This window comes from Electrona antarctica (genome assembly GCF_951216825.1).
Source record: "Electrona antarctica genome assembly, chromosome: 14".
Lineage (NCBI taxonomy): Eukaryota > Metazoa > Chordata > Actinopteri > Myctophiformes > Myctophidae > Electrona > Electrona antarctica.
In genome coordinates, this window is record NC_136795.1 from 11,848,400 (window position 1) to 11,866,352 (window position 17,953).

The window sequence follows — 17,953 nt, forward strand, 5'->3', positions numbered from 1 at the left end:
ACAGTACAAATTCAGAGGTTTTCTTCTGTCACCAAGAGCACTAAACGCTTGCCACAACACATTAAACACAGAATGGATAATGACACTTGTTGTCAACCTAGAGACAACTATTATTGGTTGCTATACAGTCCAATGAGGACAGGAATGAGCCAGATGTTGTACATTTCTACAAGGATCTATCCTCTGTTGTTTCAGCCGTCCCAGCACAAAACCTGCAGGACCTGAAAAAGAACCTTCACCTTCCATAAAACAAGCAACAAGAATGGCAGACACCTGTCAGACTGTCTGGACCAATTCAATCTCATAGCCGCTAACACCAAGTTACAGAACCGGCAAACCCATGCACTGCCTTCTCCATATTTAGCCTCATACCTTTACCCAAGAAAGGCGACCTCCAGCAGCCTGGGAACTACAAAGGTATATGCCAGCCATTTCTTCCAAAATCTAGAATTCTCTTCTGCTTAACCGTATAACACCTCACCCAGTTCTCCGTAGAAACTCTCTCTTCTACAGATCCTTGCTTTAAGGAGAATCATCAAAGAACTCTGGGTATCTTCTATAAGAAGAAAGCTTCCATCATTTTTGTAGATTTTTACAAAGCATTCGATAGCGTGAACAGGAAAGCTATGATGCATATACTGCTCAACTATGGAATACCTGAAGAAATGGTGAAAGCAATACCAGTGATGTATCTGCTTAGTGCAGAGCATTGATGGACCAACAAAATAATTCCAGACAACCACAGGCATCCTCCAGGGCGACACACTGGCTCCTTTTCTCTTTGTCATTGTCTTTGACTCTGTCCTCAGGCAGGCGATAGATACCATCTCCTCCAATGGTCTCACAATAGGCAGAAGATCTGGTCGTCAATAGATACCATTTCCTCCAATGGTCTGACAATAGGCAGAATAGTCAGATGTGGTTGACCGGCCTTGACTACGTGGACGTCTGGACGACATCGCAATGATGCTAAACACATATTGTCTGCTCAAGAGCTGTTAGCAGTGACAAACAGAGGAATTCAAATATCTTGGATCATATGTAGTCAGTAGCAGAAAGGACTTCCTGACAAGGAAAGGACAGGCCTGCAGTGCTTGTAATAAGCTACATCGTATATGGCAGTCAGACATCTCAAGAGCTACCAAGATCAACCTGATCAAAGCCTGTGTGGAAAGTATCCTTCTTTATGGTGCCAAAACATGGACAATGAATAAGGAGTTTTGATGGAACATACACAAGACTCCTCATGCGTGTCCAGAACCTTTCATGGAGAGACCATCCCACTAAAGCTCAGATTTATGGAGGCATCCCTCCCATCTCAGTTGTTTGTGGCAGTGTGGACACTGCCACAAAGCAAAAGACCAGGTAATTTAGGATATTCTTCTGTGGAGACTACCCTGCTCATCAAGAGGAACGAGACCACTCACATTTCCAGATGTTCTGAGTAGAGACACAGGACCGACTGTGAATGAACATGGTGTGGCAATGAGCAACAGAGAGTCAGGACAAAAACTCTCTTTCTGTCACTGTTCTTTCTTGATGAGACCTGGGTGGAGGTATTGGGAGGTTCTGGGCCACTTCTTTGTTTCGTCTTCCTGAAGCCATATCCTAGCTCTGATTTGACCAGTGAACTATGTGCTTGTGACTGGGGAGGCGGACTGGGGAGAGTTGTGGGTGATAACCTGCTGAGTCGAGGCATATCCTGCACTGTTTGACATTACAATGCACTCTGTTGCTGGGGTGGATGGTGCCTCTGGGTGAGGGGACATGATGCTGGGAGTGCAAGGCCCTGCAGATCCACTGAAACCATTCTGCGAGACTGTGAAAGTGGGAGGAGGCTGTGTGATTGCTAAGGTGGTTGTGCTATTGAGTTTGTGAGCTTGTAATACTGGTTGTGACCTGGCCTTCTCTACGTGGGAACAAAGCATGTCTCCGAGGTGGTAACCGTAGTCTGCCCGGTACTGCTCCACAACATCTGGTACAGGTCTGGTCTTGGCAATAACACTGGCACAATGTTTCAGTAACAGGCTTTGAACATGGTCAGCTCCTATCTTATCGATATTAGACACGACCGGTACTTCCATCACTGCTTTGATGCGAGCACCCTCTACATCAAGCTGGGGAAGAATCAATGTCTTAATCACATCAGATCCAAGTGCACAAAGTCCTGCTATGCAGCCGTAACGTGTTGTCCACTGGGTTTTATCATCCAACCAACTCTTAGTAAAGGTCTTGGTAATGCGAGACTGAATGTTGTTTGTATTAGTACTAAAGGTTTTACAACATTGGGCCATGAGATGAGCAGAAAAGTCCCTTAGGGCCCAGTGGTTGTCAACATCAGGTCGCAAACACAGCTGCCTACTCACAATACATGTCACCACGGCTGGAATTAGCTCATGTAAATATTTTTCCAAGTACAGTGTGCGGTTGTCCATTAGAGCTTTGACCATTCTCATTAGGTAAAACAACAGAGACAGATTGTTTTGCACCACATTTACACGCACCCCCTCAGAGATAAAGATGCTGAACCTTGGTAGCATCTGATACAGCCCAGGGTCTGTGGCAATACTTTGCAAAGCCTCAGCCCTTTTGGCTTCACACGAGCCAACACAGGCTTCTGTGATTTCCTTGTAGTAGAGCTGCTGTTCCACAGATAGTTCACAAGTGCTGCGTGGCTTCATCCTGATCTTTTCTTTTCCTTTGCCACTTGCAGAAGTTGCTCTCTCCTGACCCAGAGTAGGCATTTTCAGGGGTTCAGTAGACTCTGCCTTTTGCTGCTCTTTCGTCGCTGGAGGTGGATTTTCTGGTATAGCAGGCTGCACGCCCTCAATACATAACCAATGTGCTTTAAGAGATATGTCTAGTGGAACTCTGGGGAGGGGTGTATTAATGATGTCACTGAGATCGACTTCCTCTTCCTCATAGAAATTAAGCTCCCTCCCTCCACCGCTTGCCATGCGAAAGGGAATGAATTCCTGGGACTGGAACCCATAAAGGGGCTCTACATTTCTGAGCTTGAGAGCATTGTCTATGTCATTGGTGGTTAATTTACGTCTCTTCCCATGGTGCATAAACTTAAGCGCATCCTGAGCTATTTCCTTTATTCTGAAGCTGACCTCTTCACTGAGGACTGCACAACTATCCTCATGCATCTGCCCCACTCCCACAGATTCAGCAATTGCCTTGATGAATTCCGTCGACAGGACCGACATTCCTCTACCATGGCTTGTGTGTGTAAATGTTGATCTAGCGTTAGAATCCATCCGGTTTGACCTCTCTTTTGAACTAAACAGTTAATTCCACCACTCTAACGTATCATGAAGAGCCTTGATGACGTCGCCTGTCTTATATACCTGTGATTGGACCGTCAGCCAGAGTTGATGAGCTCGTGTTACAGATCGCCATATATGGGCATGAAAGGGACACAGACACATGCACTCAGATATTTCTGGATTCTGTCCATAGAGTTAGTTATACAGGATAGAGAGAGGACTGGAGCAACAGGCCGCCCCCCCATTATTCATTTCAATAGAAGTTGCTCAGTGGCGTTTTGAAGCACCCGGAAGACCGCCGGAAGTACCGTTATAACTCAATGGCTCGAGCGAGCAGAAGAACAGCCCGGACCTCAAATTTGAGGTCCAGGCTGACACACGTTACGCACATGACGTCACTTAACGTCCATCCAGTAGGTAGTGGCAGCTTCAACGTTGGATAGCCTTACTGGGGGCTTGATTCTATCATTACTCCCAGCAATTAGTTTATTTCCTTTTACCATTTCCTCCTCTCTAGACAGTTGCTGGAGGTGCTTGGTGAGTTTGGTGTTCACATCTCCCAGGAACTAATTTAAGCCCATGGGGTCCACACCTACGTTGCAAGAAATTGCAGTGGTCTGGACTGACCAGCTGCAGACCGTTGCCATTTGGGGATAATGCAAGTAGTTGCAGTACTAGCAACTAGTTTTGTTGCGAATCAACCTAACCTTAACCATCACACATAACACTATAATCCTAACCTTAACCCTAACCTGTTACCTCACAGAAACTATGCCGAAACCCAAGCCCAAAACCAATCCACCGCAACTGTGAAGGTGCAAAATGTTCAATCAAGCCTACAGACTATAAACTCATGTCAAATAACATGCATTTTAAATGCAAATAACATGCATTTTAAAACTGTTTTTAATATTTAATATCATATTGTCTATGTCCCTCAAACTTAATTCTAATGTTTGAGCCTCAATCACCACTCTGATATAACCAGTCCTTGTCTTTTCTTTCTGGACTTTGAAAGCAGTTTTAGATGCAGTACCACAATGTCCTGAGGTGGTGGGGGTGCTGATATGCAGATTATTTAATATTTGAGTCATTATAATACTGATGCTAGATAAAACCAGGCTTGTTTCCATTCCATGCCAGCTTGGAAAATCAACAATGGCGGACATTGTAAACAAAGTGGAAATGCAAATTTGGAACTGAAGACTGAAGAAGAGGTGGAATTATACAAAATAGGGTGACATTGATGACATCACGATGAGGCCAAAATCAGTCGAGCTGTTCCTGAGAGCAATTTCCATTAAAGCACCCATATGATATGAAAGCCTGATTGTTCAAAATTGGTTATTTGTGGGGATAGAAAACACATATGGGAGCCCCAAAAACACAAAAGAAATAGGAAAGTTGAATTTTATGTTATAGGTCCTTTAAATTCAAAACACAAGGCCCCCACACTTAGTACCTTTGCATTCACACACATTTTTGCCTATAGACGCTGTTTATTTATATGCTGTTTACTTGATCACTATACTAAGTATGTCTGATATGTTTGGTTGTCTACCTGCTATAATACTTTTTTTTGAGTGGTGTAAACCACTCCTACGACTGGCTTTGTTAGTTTACGTGTCTGTCTGTCTGTTCGTACCAAAAAATTAGCACGGTTGCTATGGTCACCCAGTTCACACGGGTGTGATTTCATTACGTCAGACATTACGTCAGACCACAGCTGATCAGTCTATACAAGACCTTACACCACTCAGTTCACACGGGTGTGATTTTTGTAATACAATATCTCTCAAAGTTTTTGATCTGCAGCCAAAGTCTCCTTTTCTCTAAGCAATGTGTTTCTGTCCTTCTTCAATTTCCCACTCTAACACGAAGAGACGTTCATGATCCAAAAGGAGTGGCCATGAATCCCAGGTAAATATATCCAATTAATGAATATATATTCATATAAATTGATGCATGTAGATGAAGGCAAGTGATAGCCTTCATCGTTTCCTGCTTGATTGTATTATTCCCTTCCTTCTCTTCCTTAAGCATTGCTAGAGCTTCCTTATGCTTTGGTAGAGCCTCGGACTGGAGGTCTTGGGAGATGCTGAGATGTTTCATTCGATTCCTTTCTTTTTCGTCTTCTTCAAGCAGTGCCAGAGCCTCTGACAGAGCCTCGGTCAAAGCCTCATTTTCTCCAAGCAGTTTGTTTCTCTCCTCTTCCCATTTCCTCCTCTCTGTGGACTGGAGGTCTTGGGAGATGGTGAGATTTTTAATTATATTCCTTTCTTCTTCATCTTCCTCAAGCAGTGCCAGAGCCTCGGACAGAGCCTCAGTCAAAGCCTCATTTTCTCTGAGCAGTTTGTTTCTCTTCTCTTCCCATTTCCCCCTCTGTAAAATAAACTTGTTCATTTGCTGGAAGCCTTGGAGGGTGACAAGATGCTTGGTGAGTTTGTTCATATCTCCCATTCCCAGAGACTTATTCTCATCATCTAGGCTGTCTCTATCAATGTTAGCCATCAGATGGCGCAGTTCCAGACCATGGAACTGATTGGGTGTTTGTATATCTGCGAAGACCCAAAAGCGTAATGCGCCAGAGTGATGCACCAAGTAAGAGTACAATGATGTCATCAACATGACTGGCCTAGACTCCATATTTGGCCGTGCCTGACACAGAAATCCATATATGGTCATAAAAGGGACACAGGCAGACAGATACAGTAATCTCCATATATGGGTGTCAAAGGGACACCGACAGACGGGTACAGTAGTCTATGGCTTTCGACACAGAGAACGACTCCATACTGGTTAATAAGCTAAAAGCAATTGTTTTTGATAGCACATCAGTGAGCTGGATGCAATCCTACCTGGAGGGGAGAGAACAGAGGGTGGAGGTGAACGGAACACTGTCCCCCCCCTCCCAGTGAGTTGTGGTGTCCCACAAGGAAGCATACTAGGGTCTTTACTGTTCCTAATATGGAGACGACATGACATCAGCTTGTGACTGCAACTTGTTTCATTTCGCAGATTACTGACACTGCTGGTCTCAGACACACACACACACACACACACACACACACACACACACACACACACACACACACACACACAAATACATCAATCAATCAAGCACTACAGAAGTCCGCTAGATGGCACTGGTGTCCAAGTTTTAAGTGCATGAGATGTTACTTCCATTTTACCTGCCAAATTACTGCATAGTAAAACGTGTTGTTCTTTACAAATCTCTGTTTTCTCTTTGTTTTTAAATCTCGTTTACTTTTTTCCCCGCTATGTTATTTAGACAAATAGGTTTGATGTCCACCTGCTAACTACTTTGTAACATCATTATTTATTTATTAAGAAAGGCAAGAGGCATTCTTTGAATGATTCCGGCCACAGGTGCCTACCTGTAGCCTACCTTTAGGTAGGCTGCATTTGGCAGTCAGTATTAAATAAGACAGGGAGTAATACGGGAGCATAAGGCACAGGCATGTGCTTTTTTTCTGCAAATTTTTATTCTGTTAATAAAGTATTCAATCAATCAATACATGTGACAGACCAGGGCTAGTGTTGGTCTATTAGTCTAGCAGCCGACATAAGGCTTCTTTTGTTTAAAGTGGGACATTTGGTATATCGTCTTTTTTATTGGCCTAAAATATGAATCCACTTGCTGACCGGCTGTCAGTAATGGGCTTTCTTGTGACCCTATGGCAGGCAAAATTGTCAAAAATGTTTCCTTTTGCTTTAAGTAGCATGTTGTGACATGTCAAACTAGGGGGTTTTCATGATTCTGAATCCATTCCGAGCATTAGTTTTGCACAAAAAACGGCCATTGCAATCATGACAAATGTGATGAGGTCAGCACAAATGTGATGAGGTCAGCACAAATGTGATGAGGTCAGCACATTTTGGGCACATTTGGGCAATTAATTGTATATGTCTGTTTATATAACAAAACAAAAATAAAGTAAAGATGATTAAAAGAGAGAATAATAGTTAATAATAGGTGTTTGGGTATTAAAGATATAAAATATTATTGTATTGAGAGAATATTGCAACAGACTAAACATGAATAATACAACATAGTACACTTCTACATTGATTGATTGATTGATTGAAAAATGTATTAACAGTTTGCAGAATTACAGTACATTTCAAGCACAAACTCAATACAAAGGCTGTTAACTGTGAGTGGACGACCCAATTAAGCATTACACTTGTTCATGCACAAGGTGTTAGGTTGATTACATCTATGGCTCTGAACTTAGGTAGCTAGATTGTGTCTATCTATCAAGACTCCACCCTTTCGGTGCAGCCGGTGAAACAAACCAAGCGCGACCTGGGCGTCCGGCGCGCGCATAGATGTCTATCCTCATACTGGCTGTCAGCTGTAGCAGCAGCTACTAAGAATACCAACAAGCTCACCAGACACACACACACACACACACACACACACACACACACCCGGAAGGCTTCCACAGTGAACCCGGAGAGAGGGCAGCATGAACCGTTTTAAGACCTCCAAATTCAAAAACACCACCCCGAAAATTGCCAAGAAAGATGTGAGTAGCTATAATGGGATATGTAGACGTTTTTTCCTAGCCAACGTTAGCATTCGGTAGCTGTAGACAGTGGAGGAGTGCTCTGTCTGAACTTCCTGCATACCTCTGAAAGGCTGCATTGCATTCAGACTAGAGAGAGATGGAAAGATGCGAAGATGTATATGACTTTAATTGTTATTATTATGTTATTGTCACAAAACCACCGTCTCGCATGCTTTTGAACTACTATGGTCCATGTGGCTCCATACAGCAGCTATATATACAGTAGCCTGCATCAGTTGCAGAGACGCCCATCATAGTTGTCATCATCATAGAGGATGTCACGTTGTTGAATCTGTTGGCTGAAAATATTAATATTCTTGGTGACAACGTTTGGTAGCCTACTATATATGCAGAGTTGTAGCTGTCACTCTGATCGGATATGGCCCAGATTTGAAAACCAAAAGACAAAGATTTCCATGCAAATGTGCATGTCTCAGTCTGATACCAATATCTACAGTCTCGTGCATTGACACTTGTCCCTTTCATGGGTGGCAGTGCCAGTGGCACGACACATGCTTTTATTCGTGCATGCTTTGCATACCGCAGATTTCGTTCTGTGGAGAGAGAGGTTTGGTGTTGAGCTGCCAGCTGCATGCTGTATTGTCCTTTCATATGTGTATTATGTAATCCCCTAGGCTAGAATACATGCAAGGAGAGATAGACACTTCAGGTAGGGAAGATCCCTATAGTATCCTTTATGTTGTGAAAACCACACCAAGGCAGCCTATTGCACAACAAATGCACAACAGCTTCTCACATGACGGACTGTCTGGTGCTATCATGTTAAACTTTAGTGATGTCGAAGAGTTGAGAGTGTGTACATTACAAGGGATGCAGGATTGAGAGAGTGACAGACTAACTGAAGAGAATGTGTGTGTGTGTGTGTGTGTGTGTGTGTGTGTGTGTGTGTGTGTGTGTGTGTGTGTGTGTGTGTGTGTGTGTGTGTGTGTGTGTGTGTGTGTGTGTGTGTGTGTGTGTGTGTGTGTGTGTGTGTGTGGTGGGACGGTTCTCAATGGCTGCAAAAGCGAAAAGCCTCACCATCAGGTTTGTCAGTTTGAGCCCAGCCAAGTTCAGGGGCAGTCACAGGACGTGAGAGAGAGAGAGAGGAGGGGTGAGTGTAGTCTGCTGTCCCTCACAGCTAAAAACCCCCTCTCTATGACCCAGGCTGAAGTCTCCTGTGGTTCTCACTCTGTACTCTCGCACGACACCCACACACTGCTGTCTGCTGCCAAATGCTGAGAGCGCAGGTATAATATTATGCTGCAGAAAAAGGTCTGCCTCATCATAAGTGAAATAGTGAATGCACTGACAGCAAAGTGAAAGGGTTTTGCTTGACCGTTGTTGTACTGTAACTTGTAACTGATCCTAAGAGGGCCCGGGCGACTGTGGCTCAGGAGGTAGAGCAGGTCGTCCAATGATCCATGGGTCGGCGGTTCGAATCCCGGCTCCTCCTGTCTACATGTCGAAGTGTCCTTGGGCAAGACACTGAACCCCAAATTGCTCCCGATGTGCTGGTTGGTACCTTGCATGGTTCCGCTGCAATCGGTGTATGAATGTGTGTGTGAATGGGTGAATGTAATGCACCTTGGATAAAGGCGCTATATAAATGCACCATTTACCATTGAAGAAAACTGTCCTTGTCTCGCATTCTTTTGATTTCCATGCTTGTTCTACGTTGATTTTATATGCATTGCAACAGACAACAAGACCCTTTATTAATAACTGTAACTCATCATTATGCAGCACTTTCTCTCTGGCCGAATTCCACCAAGGAAGCTTTCATCAGGGAATCTGGGTTAGAATAGCTATTTATTGTCCAAAGGGAGTCTACCAACACGCCTCAAGCCTAAAACGGCTATTTATTGTGTTCTTCATTGAGGCAGGTCCCATGCGGTGGGGATGTACATACCGTAAGCCTAACACTTTTGCACACTTTTCCACAAAAATAACTTTAGTTCTAGAACTGGTTCCGTTCTGTAACATTCTTGGAACCTTGGTGTTTTCACAGAACCGGCAGCCATTTTTTGGTTCAAGTTCCGAAAAACCAACTTTAAGGGTTCTGAACCAATTCATTTTCAGTGTAAACACTGTGAACTGGTTCAATTATGAGGCGGGAAAAAAGAACCGAACCGGTTCAACACGGATACAAAATGTGACAATGTGTTATCCTACTGAACCACAGACAAACTCTTACAGAGTACGTTTACAGAGTACGTTTCTATGCATATCTGTCTGCCTACATGTGGAGCAATGTGGTTCTTCAGCCAGGCTGGCTCATCTGTTTGCCTGCCATGTAGTGTCTAAGTGCCCTCTGTTCTCGTTCTCTCCCTTGTCCACGTTATGAAAGACAGTTTTTATGAGTACTCCACTGTGCAACCCCGGGAGCTGCCTCCACTTCCTCAACATAGTGCTGATTCAAAAATGTGTGTTTGTGCTCTCAGCCAGATCCTTCCTCTTTTGTTAAGATTTAGATTTTCTTGCTTAATTATCACAGCAACTTTGCACAAACAAGCAATGATTTGTGCTCCTTATGACGTGACACCACATTTTGTCCACCCCCCCCCCCCGTGTGTGTGTGTGTGTGTGTGTGTGTGTGTGTGTGTCTGCTCTTGTGTCGACATGTCAACGGAACGCACGCACAGAATTCCAGTCGTTTGTAGAGACCCATCGCATTTAGCCTCAAATAGAACAGATGAACCACTCGTACAGTAAACGACGTCTCACATTGTCTGCATTAAAAATTAAATGTTTTTATACATTACAACACAAGATGTCCACATAGATCAGCTGATTCCTAAAATGCATTTTCCAAATATTCTCATGAACATGTCCTCTCCTGTGCAATCTGCTCCTTATCTTGAGAATGTTCAGTTCTATACTAGCATTAGCAATGTTTTCTTTTTTATTGTATTTCCCCCATTTTGTCATTACCATTTCCCCACTGTATCTAATGCTGCCTGGGGAGGGTGAACAAGACAACTTTGTGCCACTGTGCCTCCTTCAATTCACATTGGCTCACCATTTCCTTCTTTTCACCTGGGGGTGCATAACTCGGAACTCAAAAGGTGGTCCGAATCCACACAACCATTTGCTAGAGCAGTGACAACTGATGCCTGATTAACCTGTATACTTGGTTGCAATGCTCACGGTGTGTCAAACAAAAAATAATGCAATCTACAAGCTCACAACACGCCTCGAAGAAATGCAATGTGTGCTTGTAGATTGTCTATTTTCACTGTGCGGCACGTCACACTTGTGTGACGTGGGGGGAGCTCTTATCATCATACATCATCAATCATAAATCATCACATTCCGGCCAATCACTTCGTCCTCACTTTTCTGTCCTCAAAATGTATCCTCACTTATTAAGCTCTCAGCCAATCAAATCGTCGCTGACTCGCTTGGCCCTAGCGGCTGTGTACCCTAGATCAATCTGGGGCTAGGGTACACACAGACACACAACGCTGGGCATATGAGGGTCTAGTGCCCCTCAATATATATAAATCAAGCTTTAGGATACAATCCCCTGCCGGCTTTTCATCAGTGAGCAGTCTGAGCATCTGTCAACCAGAGCGCCCGACCAAACAAGAGGCACCGTAGCTGAGAATAGAACCGTAGTCTCTGCAGTGGTGCTTTACCTATATAACACCCCTTTTCCACTATAAGAATGTTGGTTCAAGAACATTTTTTTGGTTCCAGCTCCGAACCAACTTTTAGGGTTCTGAACGAACTCATTTTCTGTGGAAACCCTCTGAACTGGTTCAACTTTAGGCGCTACAAAAAAAGAACCGAACCGGTGGAAAAGGGTCCACAGAGGCCCAGCTTGAAGCTTCATCCCTTTTTGTCACCCTACGTCCTACCCAGTACCATCCAATCCAATTGTCCCTGTATCTCTGTCTAGGGCTGGATCACTGATGTCCGTGCCGGCTCCTTCACCTCCCAGGGGAACCATATCAAAGCGAGCTCCAAGCTGGTGGCCTTCAACACAGAGCAGGCTGGTAAGAGATGACAAACAATAATATGGTTTAATAACCTGGGATCAAAACGGCTCCCTGTGGACAGCTGCGGCTCTCCTGTGTTTGCACTTGATCAGGTGTGTGTGTGTGTGTGTGTGTGTGTGTGTGTGTGTGTGTGTGTGTGTGTGTGTGTGTGTGTGTGTGTGTGTGTGTGTGTGTGTGTGTGTGTGTGTGTGTGTGTGTGTGTGTGTGTGTGTGTTTCCCTCTATATCCAGGTGGAGGTTTGGTGGGCCTGTCCTCTGTAGAACCAGGTTCCGATGGCAAATGGACGGTCACTCATGTCCCCTGCCATGCTGGTAGGGGTTCTCTACGTTTACCCACGTTGCTGCACCTCATATCACATTACCTCGTATATTATATGACATTACATCACATTGCATGTGTATCACCACATGACATCACCTTACCTTCCACCCTCTCTGTCTCTAACTCTCCTCTCTCTCCCCCACTCTCTCTCTCCTCATCTATCTCTCTCACCTTCAATCTGTAACTCTCATAATAGACGTATCACATGAGAAATGCAAATGCCTTTGCTCAGAAACGAAAGGCATCTGAGCCAGAAGCCTCTGACCCAAATCCGCTGTTTGTCCTTGTTCTTTCTTCGTCTATGCGTGTGTGTCTTTCTTTGTCTCTATGTGTGTCTCTCTTTCTGCTTGTATGTCTTTCTTTCAGATGTAGTGACTGATCTGGACTTTTCTCCCTTTGACGATAGTCTCCTGGCAACATGCTCCGCAGATGAAACGGTGAGTTCCATTTTTCTTTCCTCCTTCTAACTTACTCTGCTCCCATCTTTTTGTCTTCTCACCTCCCTGCCTTCCTTGCATACGTTCTGGTAAAACGTTGTCAAAGCTAACAGGCAATTTAACATTCAGAAGTGTTAGGTTTACATTTATAACTGTCATACTTGAATTTGCTTGTAAGCAAGAGAGAATAATCATAACAATCAGTACAGTATCAACTAGAAAAAGTGCCCCTCGGGACACAGGTCTCCACCAGGCCAGGCCAGGTCAGGTTTGTGAAATTTGCGCCATCTGTTCTTACGCCTTTGATGGCAATTGGATGATTTGAGGCATTTTGTTCCAAAAATGTGTTTTGCAAAAATCCACCTGTTGGTGGTGCTATAACAGTGGAAAAAGGGGAATATCTGCACTCTCTTAATAAAGTTTGAGTTTCTTTATTTCATGAAATCACATGCAGCAGCAGTCCACCTAGAGAAACGAAAGTGTTTCGGCACGCAGGCCTTCCTCAGCGTTTGAAACGCTGAGGAAGGATCTTCAAGAAGAAGGATCTTCAAGAATCTGCACCCATCAGCTACAGAGACTCAACTTGACTCCCTGAGTAGAGCGCGCCTTCACCTATAACGGTTTTGGCGCTATAGAGCACCGAAGTCTGACGTCACTTTCAGTAGAGGGCGCCTATACACAGGTTCATGCATTTTTTTATTTGCAGTGAAATCTCCATAGGGCGATTTTAGGTCGCTTCATATAAGAACACTGTTTGAAAAATAAACCGACCACCCCGGCCTTTCTGTCAGGGGAGTGGCTGTGCGTCGTTAATGATGTCCATTCATATTTGATACAGCCAGTTTCTGGAGAAAATGGAATTAATGTGGCCGCAAAAGCCTTGAAACTACATATGAAGGCAATGTCGCTGCTAATATATGCCCAGCTGTCAACACATTGCGTTCCTGAGATTCCTCGTTGACGTAAGCTCAACTGGTGGTGACTCGACTCGTACTAACCACGAAACATTAAATATCAATAAAATAAAAATAAACGTAATTAACATTCGGTTTCTGTTGTGCGACGGGCAGATGCAGCCACCCTGCCTACGCGGCGGAAATGTAGTCTCTGGGTTGTTTGAATCGTTTCTAACGCTTATTTTGTTACTCTTTGGGTATATTTGTACAGTTCCACCTTCAGTCGATGCTTCATATCCATATGAGTGAAAAGGCCGGGGTGATCGGTTTATTTTTCAAACACCGTTCTTATATGAGGCGATCTAAAATCCCCCTATGGAGATTACAATGCACAAAAAAAGTACACGAACCTGGGGACTGACGCCCTCTACTGACAGTGACGTCAGGACTTCGGTGCTCTATAACAGGCCAATGTGAAAAGGGTGGGATATATTCCTCAGCCTAGTAGGAAAGTGCGTGAAAGATTTCACGTAAATTGCACGCTGCGTTCATGATTTGAGGCTTTTTGTTCAAAACGGGCCAATCCTGCCAACTTTGAAAGCCAATGTTAGCCAATTAGGATGGAATATGAAATATCGGACAGATTGATCTTGAGCACATGACTATAGAGATGCTGTGTAACGATTTTCGGGATTTTTGGACAACATCTGGAGGAGTAATATCAAAAGATGTGTTTTACAAAAGTCGGCCTCCTGGTGGCGCTATAACAGGCCATTCTGGAAAGTTTGGTTCATCGTTGGCAGTGTTTGTGCAAAGTTTGGCATCGACCGGGTTAACGGTGCCAGAGATTAGCTGGTAATGGACGGACGGACACACACACACACACGGATGGACACACACACGGACGGAGTGCAAAACATACTCTCTCCCCATGCCTTCGGCCTGGTGGATACAATTAGTATACAGTAAGTACACACATGGCCACATTGTACTTACACACATGGACACATATCAACAAGTATACAGTAAGTACACACATGGACACATTCAGAGTTTATGAAATCCTTGCGTTGACATTACTACATGGTTATGAATTGCTTTGGGCTTTTGCTAGTAAAGCGTTTTTAGGACCACAGGTGCCTCAGAGGAATCTGATGAGTGTGGGTCTGTGTCTGCAGCATGGTCTACCTCAGACACACACACACACACACAAGCACGTACAGCAGTTATTTGATCAGTCAATCTTGTTTAACTTTCACCAACGGTATCATTGTGGCGACATGCTTGTGCTGATTTAAGTCAGAGTCACATAATACAAGGAAGGTGCATAGACAGACCACACACACACACACACACACACACACCCACACACCTGATCTGCCTTCATACCTGAGATTTGCTCGATGGTCTAGGTCCCTTTGGCCAAGCCCGCTGCAGGCAGCGAACCATTCATTTAGCCCAGAATCTTCTTAAGCAGTGCATAATGCCCTCCGATATACCATTCAATCCCTGGCTGTGATTTTAAAGCTTCAGCTGTCAGCCACCTGGAGGAGCTAACCTCCCACCCACGACGCTCTTCATCTGTACGGGCAGCCGTCTACCTTTCCTCTCCTGACTCGACCACAGTGGCTGGCTGGGACGGTCAAACGGCTCTTAATGCCACTGTTTTTTATTTTCTTTCGTTTTTTTGCCTGGTGCTTGGACTATATTTGCTACTACCTCTAGTAGTGACGACTGTAGTGGACACTTTTTCATGATTGGCTACCTCTAAGCCAATCTTACTTACCCATAAAACCCATAGTCTGAACGGCATAAAACCCATACTCTGAACGCCGCAACATGAAGCTGTGAGCTGATAGGCAGAGGCTGCAGCACACAAAGTGATTATACTGTAGATGTTCATAAACGAGAGCTTTCTGCACCTGCCAGTTATGACTGAGTCATTATTGTTTTTCTAACAAACGGCTGTTTGTGCACATTGTTCACAAAGCACTACATTTATTGTTAAAGTGTTGTTGTTTACTCGAGGCACCGCCTTCAAGCGAGGCTCCATTCAGAGTAAATGTCATCCTGAAGTAATTTGCATCTGTGAGTCTTCAAAATGTCATGGAATAAGAAATGTGATTTAGTTCTGAAAATTCAGTTCGAAATGATTCGATTTCTGTAAATCTCCAGCCTTCGCGCAAATCATCTGCCTCACTGAGACACTGACACCCCAATCAAACATCTACACACCTCTGTTTGGGAATAGGTGAAGCTGTGGCGCCTGTGTGATCCTGAGCGGGAGCAGCCTGGCGGGGCAGAGCTGACCCTGTGTCCAGGGCAGGGCAGGCTGGAGTTGGTCCTCTTCCACCCCACCTCCTCTGGGCTGCTGGCTGTAGGCACCACCAGAACCCCCCAGCTGTGGGACGCTAGCCACCAGGACGGACCGCTAGCAGGTAACCACTGGCAGCATAATGTGGGGGGGGGGGGGGGGCTGACAAACATACACATGACATGTATGTATGCATGCAATGAACCACACACACTGGAGCTGCAACTATCGATTATTTTATTAGCAATTATTCTACTGATTACTTTTATGATGAATAATTGGGAGGAAAAAACTGAACTAATCAATTACTGTGGCCTTCCTATTGGCACAGTACATTTATGCTATTTTTAAACACATACCACGTACAAACAACATCTTATGTCTGTGTATTGTGTGTGTGTATATATTGAAATATAATAATTGAAAGTTATCTGTAAGTACTCAAGACTAAAAATAATGACCTATTCAATACTTGATTAAATCGATTAGTTTAACAGTTGGAGTAACCGTTGTAGCCCACACACACACACACACACACACACACACACACACACACTCACACACACACAATGTGCTATTGCATTCAATGATTTATTTATTTTTGTTCACATCGTGCATCGTGTTTGATGTGTAACACTAAACACTCCAGTCTCTGTCTCAGTTTATTATTATTATTATTATTATTATTATTTTGTATTATTCTCTGTTTTTTTTTCCTTTTATATGTATGACATTGTTTGGAGTGGAGTGAGGTGCTTGTTGGTATATTTGGTTGCCCTTTCTTCAGTTGGGTGCTGTCTCACTGACACGGCCTACTTTTTGCAGCCCTGTGGCTCTGTCTAAGTGCTGGAGCAGCAGAGGTAAAGTCCTGGTTCTCCACAGTCCCCCTGCCCCATCCTGGCCTCAGGATATAGCCACCATCCTCTGGCCTCACCTGTCCGCTCCCCCCCTCCCTCCCCGACACCCCTCTCTTCCCTCATGACAGCTGGCCTGGCTGCTGCTCACACCGCTGACCCCCACCCCCGGCCCCCAACACACTCCAACGAGTCTCTACCACCATCACCACCACTCTCCTGGCTCCATCACTTTCATTCCTTCTTCTTACTCGATAGCACTATTTGGCTAAGGGGAAATATACATGAGAGACAGTGGCAGCATCTGGACGAGTGTGTGCGCGAGTTCTTGTTTGTCCTTTTTGGCGTCTGTTGTTGTTTGTTCTCAAATCGTCCTGTGTCACTGTGTGTTTGTCCGAATGTCACTTTGTGGTGGAATTCCACCTTAATCAGCAAAACAAGAACCCTAAGCTTAAAACAACACCCTCTATAATATTCTCTATCTGTGTGTATTGCGACCACACGCTATGCTGTGCACATTTGAGCACCGTAACCCCACAACGTCTTGTGTCCTGTCTGCCATTTTGTCTCGTACGCCTCAACCATAATAGGAACATAACATGTGAATCATTGTATACATTCTTTGATGTGAAATGTACCTGTTATCTGTTGCATTGTTTTTACTTTTATTCTGTCATGGCTTCTCAGATCCTCACATATTTCTTCTTAATTCCTATCGGGTGTAAGATGCCTGTGTGATCTTTGTCTTTTGCCCATTAAGTGCAATTCATACTCGTGAGTATAAATATTCGAGGCATCATTCATTGTACTCATTCAAAACTGTGCGTCAGCTCTCATTTGCTTGAACTGTGCTTTGTTGCCGTCAAAGTATTGGTGTCACCGGTGCTCTTGTCTTCATGTGTCCTTTCCTTTCCTCGACAAGTACTGTGTGTGGACTGTCGACTCAAGCCTGCCCTGTTCCTTTCACCTATATTCTGTGTATGTGTGTGTCTACAGTTCTGGAAGAGCACAGTGACCAGCTGCAGAGTTTAAGTTGGAAGCAGGACGGTTCCCTGTTGGCTTCCTCCTGCAAGGTGAGTAGGAAACACTACATTTGCTATACACGTACTCTCTTTTGTTTCAATGTAACACAATTCTATTTTGTGGAAAGAAAAACCCAGGTTGACACTGGAAGCTGTTGGACTGTTGTAGTTGCCTAGTCTTGCCACTAGATGCCACCAACGGCTCACATTCTGCTCTGTGTGGCTCTGCATCAGCAAGCTG

General features: G+C 44.3%; 2 protein-coding genes across 2 annotated transcripts in view; one reads left to right on the forward strand and one right to left on the reverse strand.

The window, feature by feature from the left end:
- Positions 1 to 1,631: 1,631 nt before the first annotated feature.
- LOC306936326 (transcription initiation factor TFIID subunit 6-like) lies at positions 1,632 to 3,212 on the reverse strand (the record flags this gene model as incomplete). Its single annotated transcript, XM_079519814.1, has 1 exon — positions 1,632 to 3,212. One exon carries the CDS (start codon positions 3,210 to 3,212, stop codon positions 1,632 to 1,634), a length of 1,581 nt encoding a protein of 526 aa, XP_079375940.1.
- A 4,470-nt stretch (positions 3,213 to 7,682) lies between these two features.
- The window catches only part of coro7 (coronin 7), a 196,882-nt gene continuing 186,611 nt past the window's right edge, over positions 7,683 to 17,953 (forward strand). Inside the window, exons 1-6 of the mRNA XM_079521686.1 lie at positions 7,683 to 7,825; positions 11,769 to 11,865; positions 12,099 to 12,179; positions 12,556 to 12,626; positions 15,774 to 15,960; positions 17,687 to 17,763. Of these exons, the coding sequence (XP_079377812.1) occupies positions 7,766 to 7,825; positions 11,769 to 11,865; positions 12,099 to 12,179; positions 12,556 to 12,626; positions 15,774 to 15,960; positions 17,687 to 17,763 (573 nt within the window). The 5' untranslated portion in view covers positions 7,683 to 7,765. The remainder of the gene's footprint in view (positions 7,826 to 11,768; positions 11,866 to 12,098; positions 12,180 to 12,555; positions 12,627 to 15,773; positions 15,961 to 17,686; positions 17,764 to 17,953) is intronic.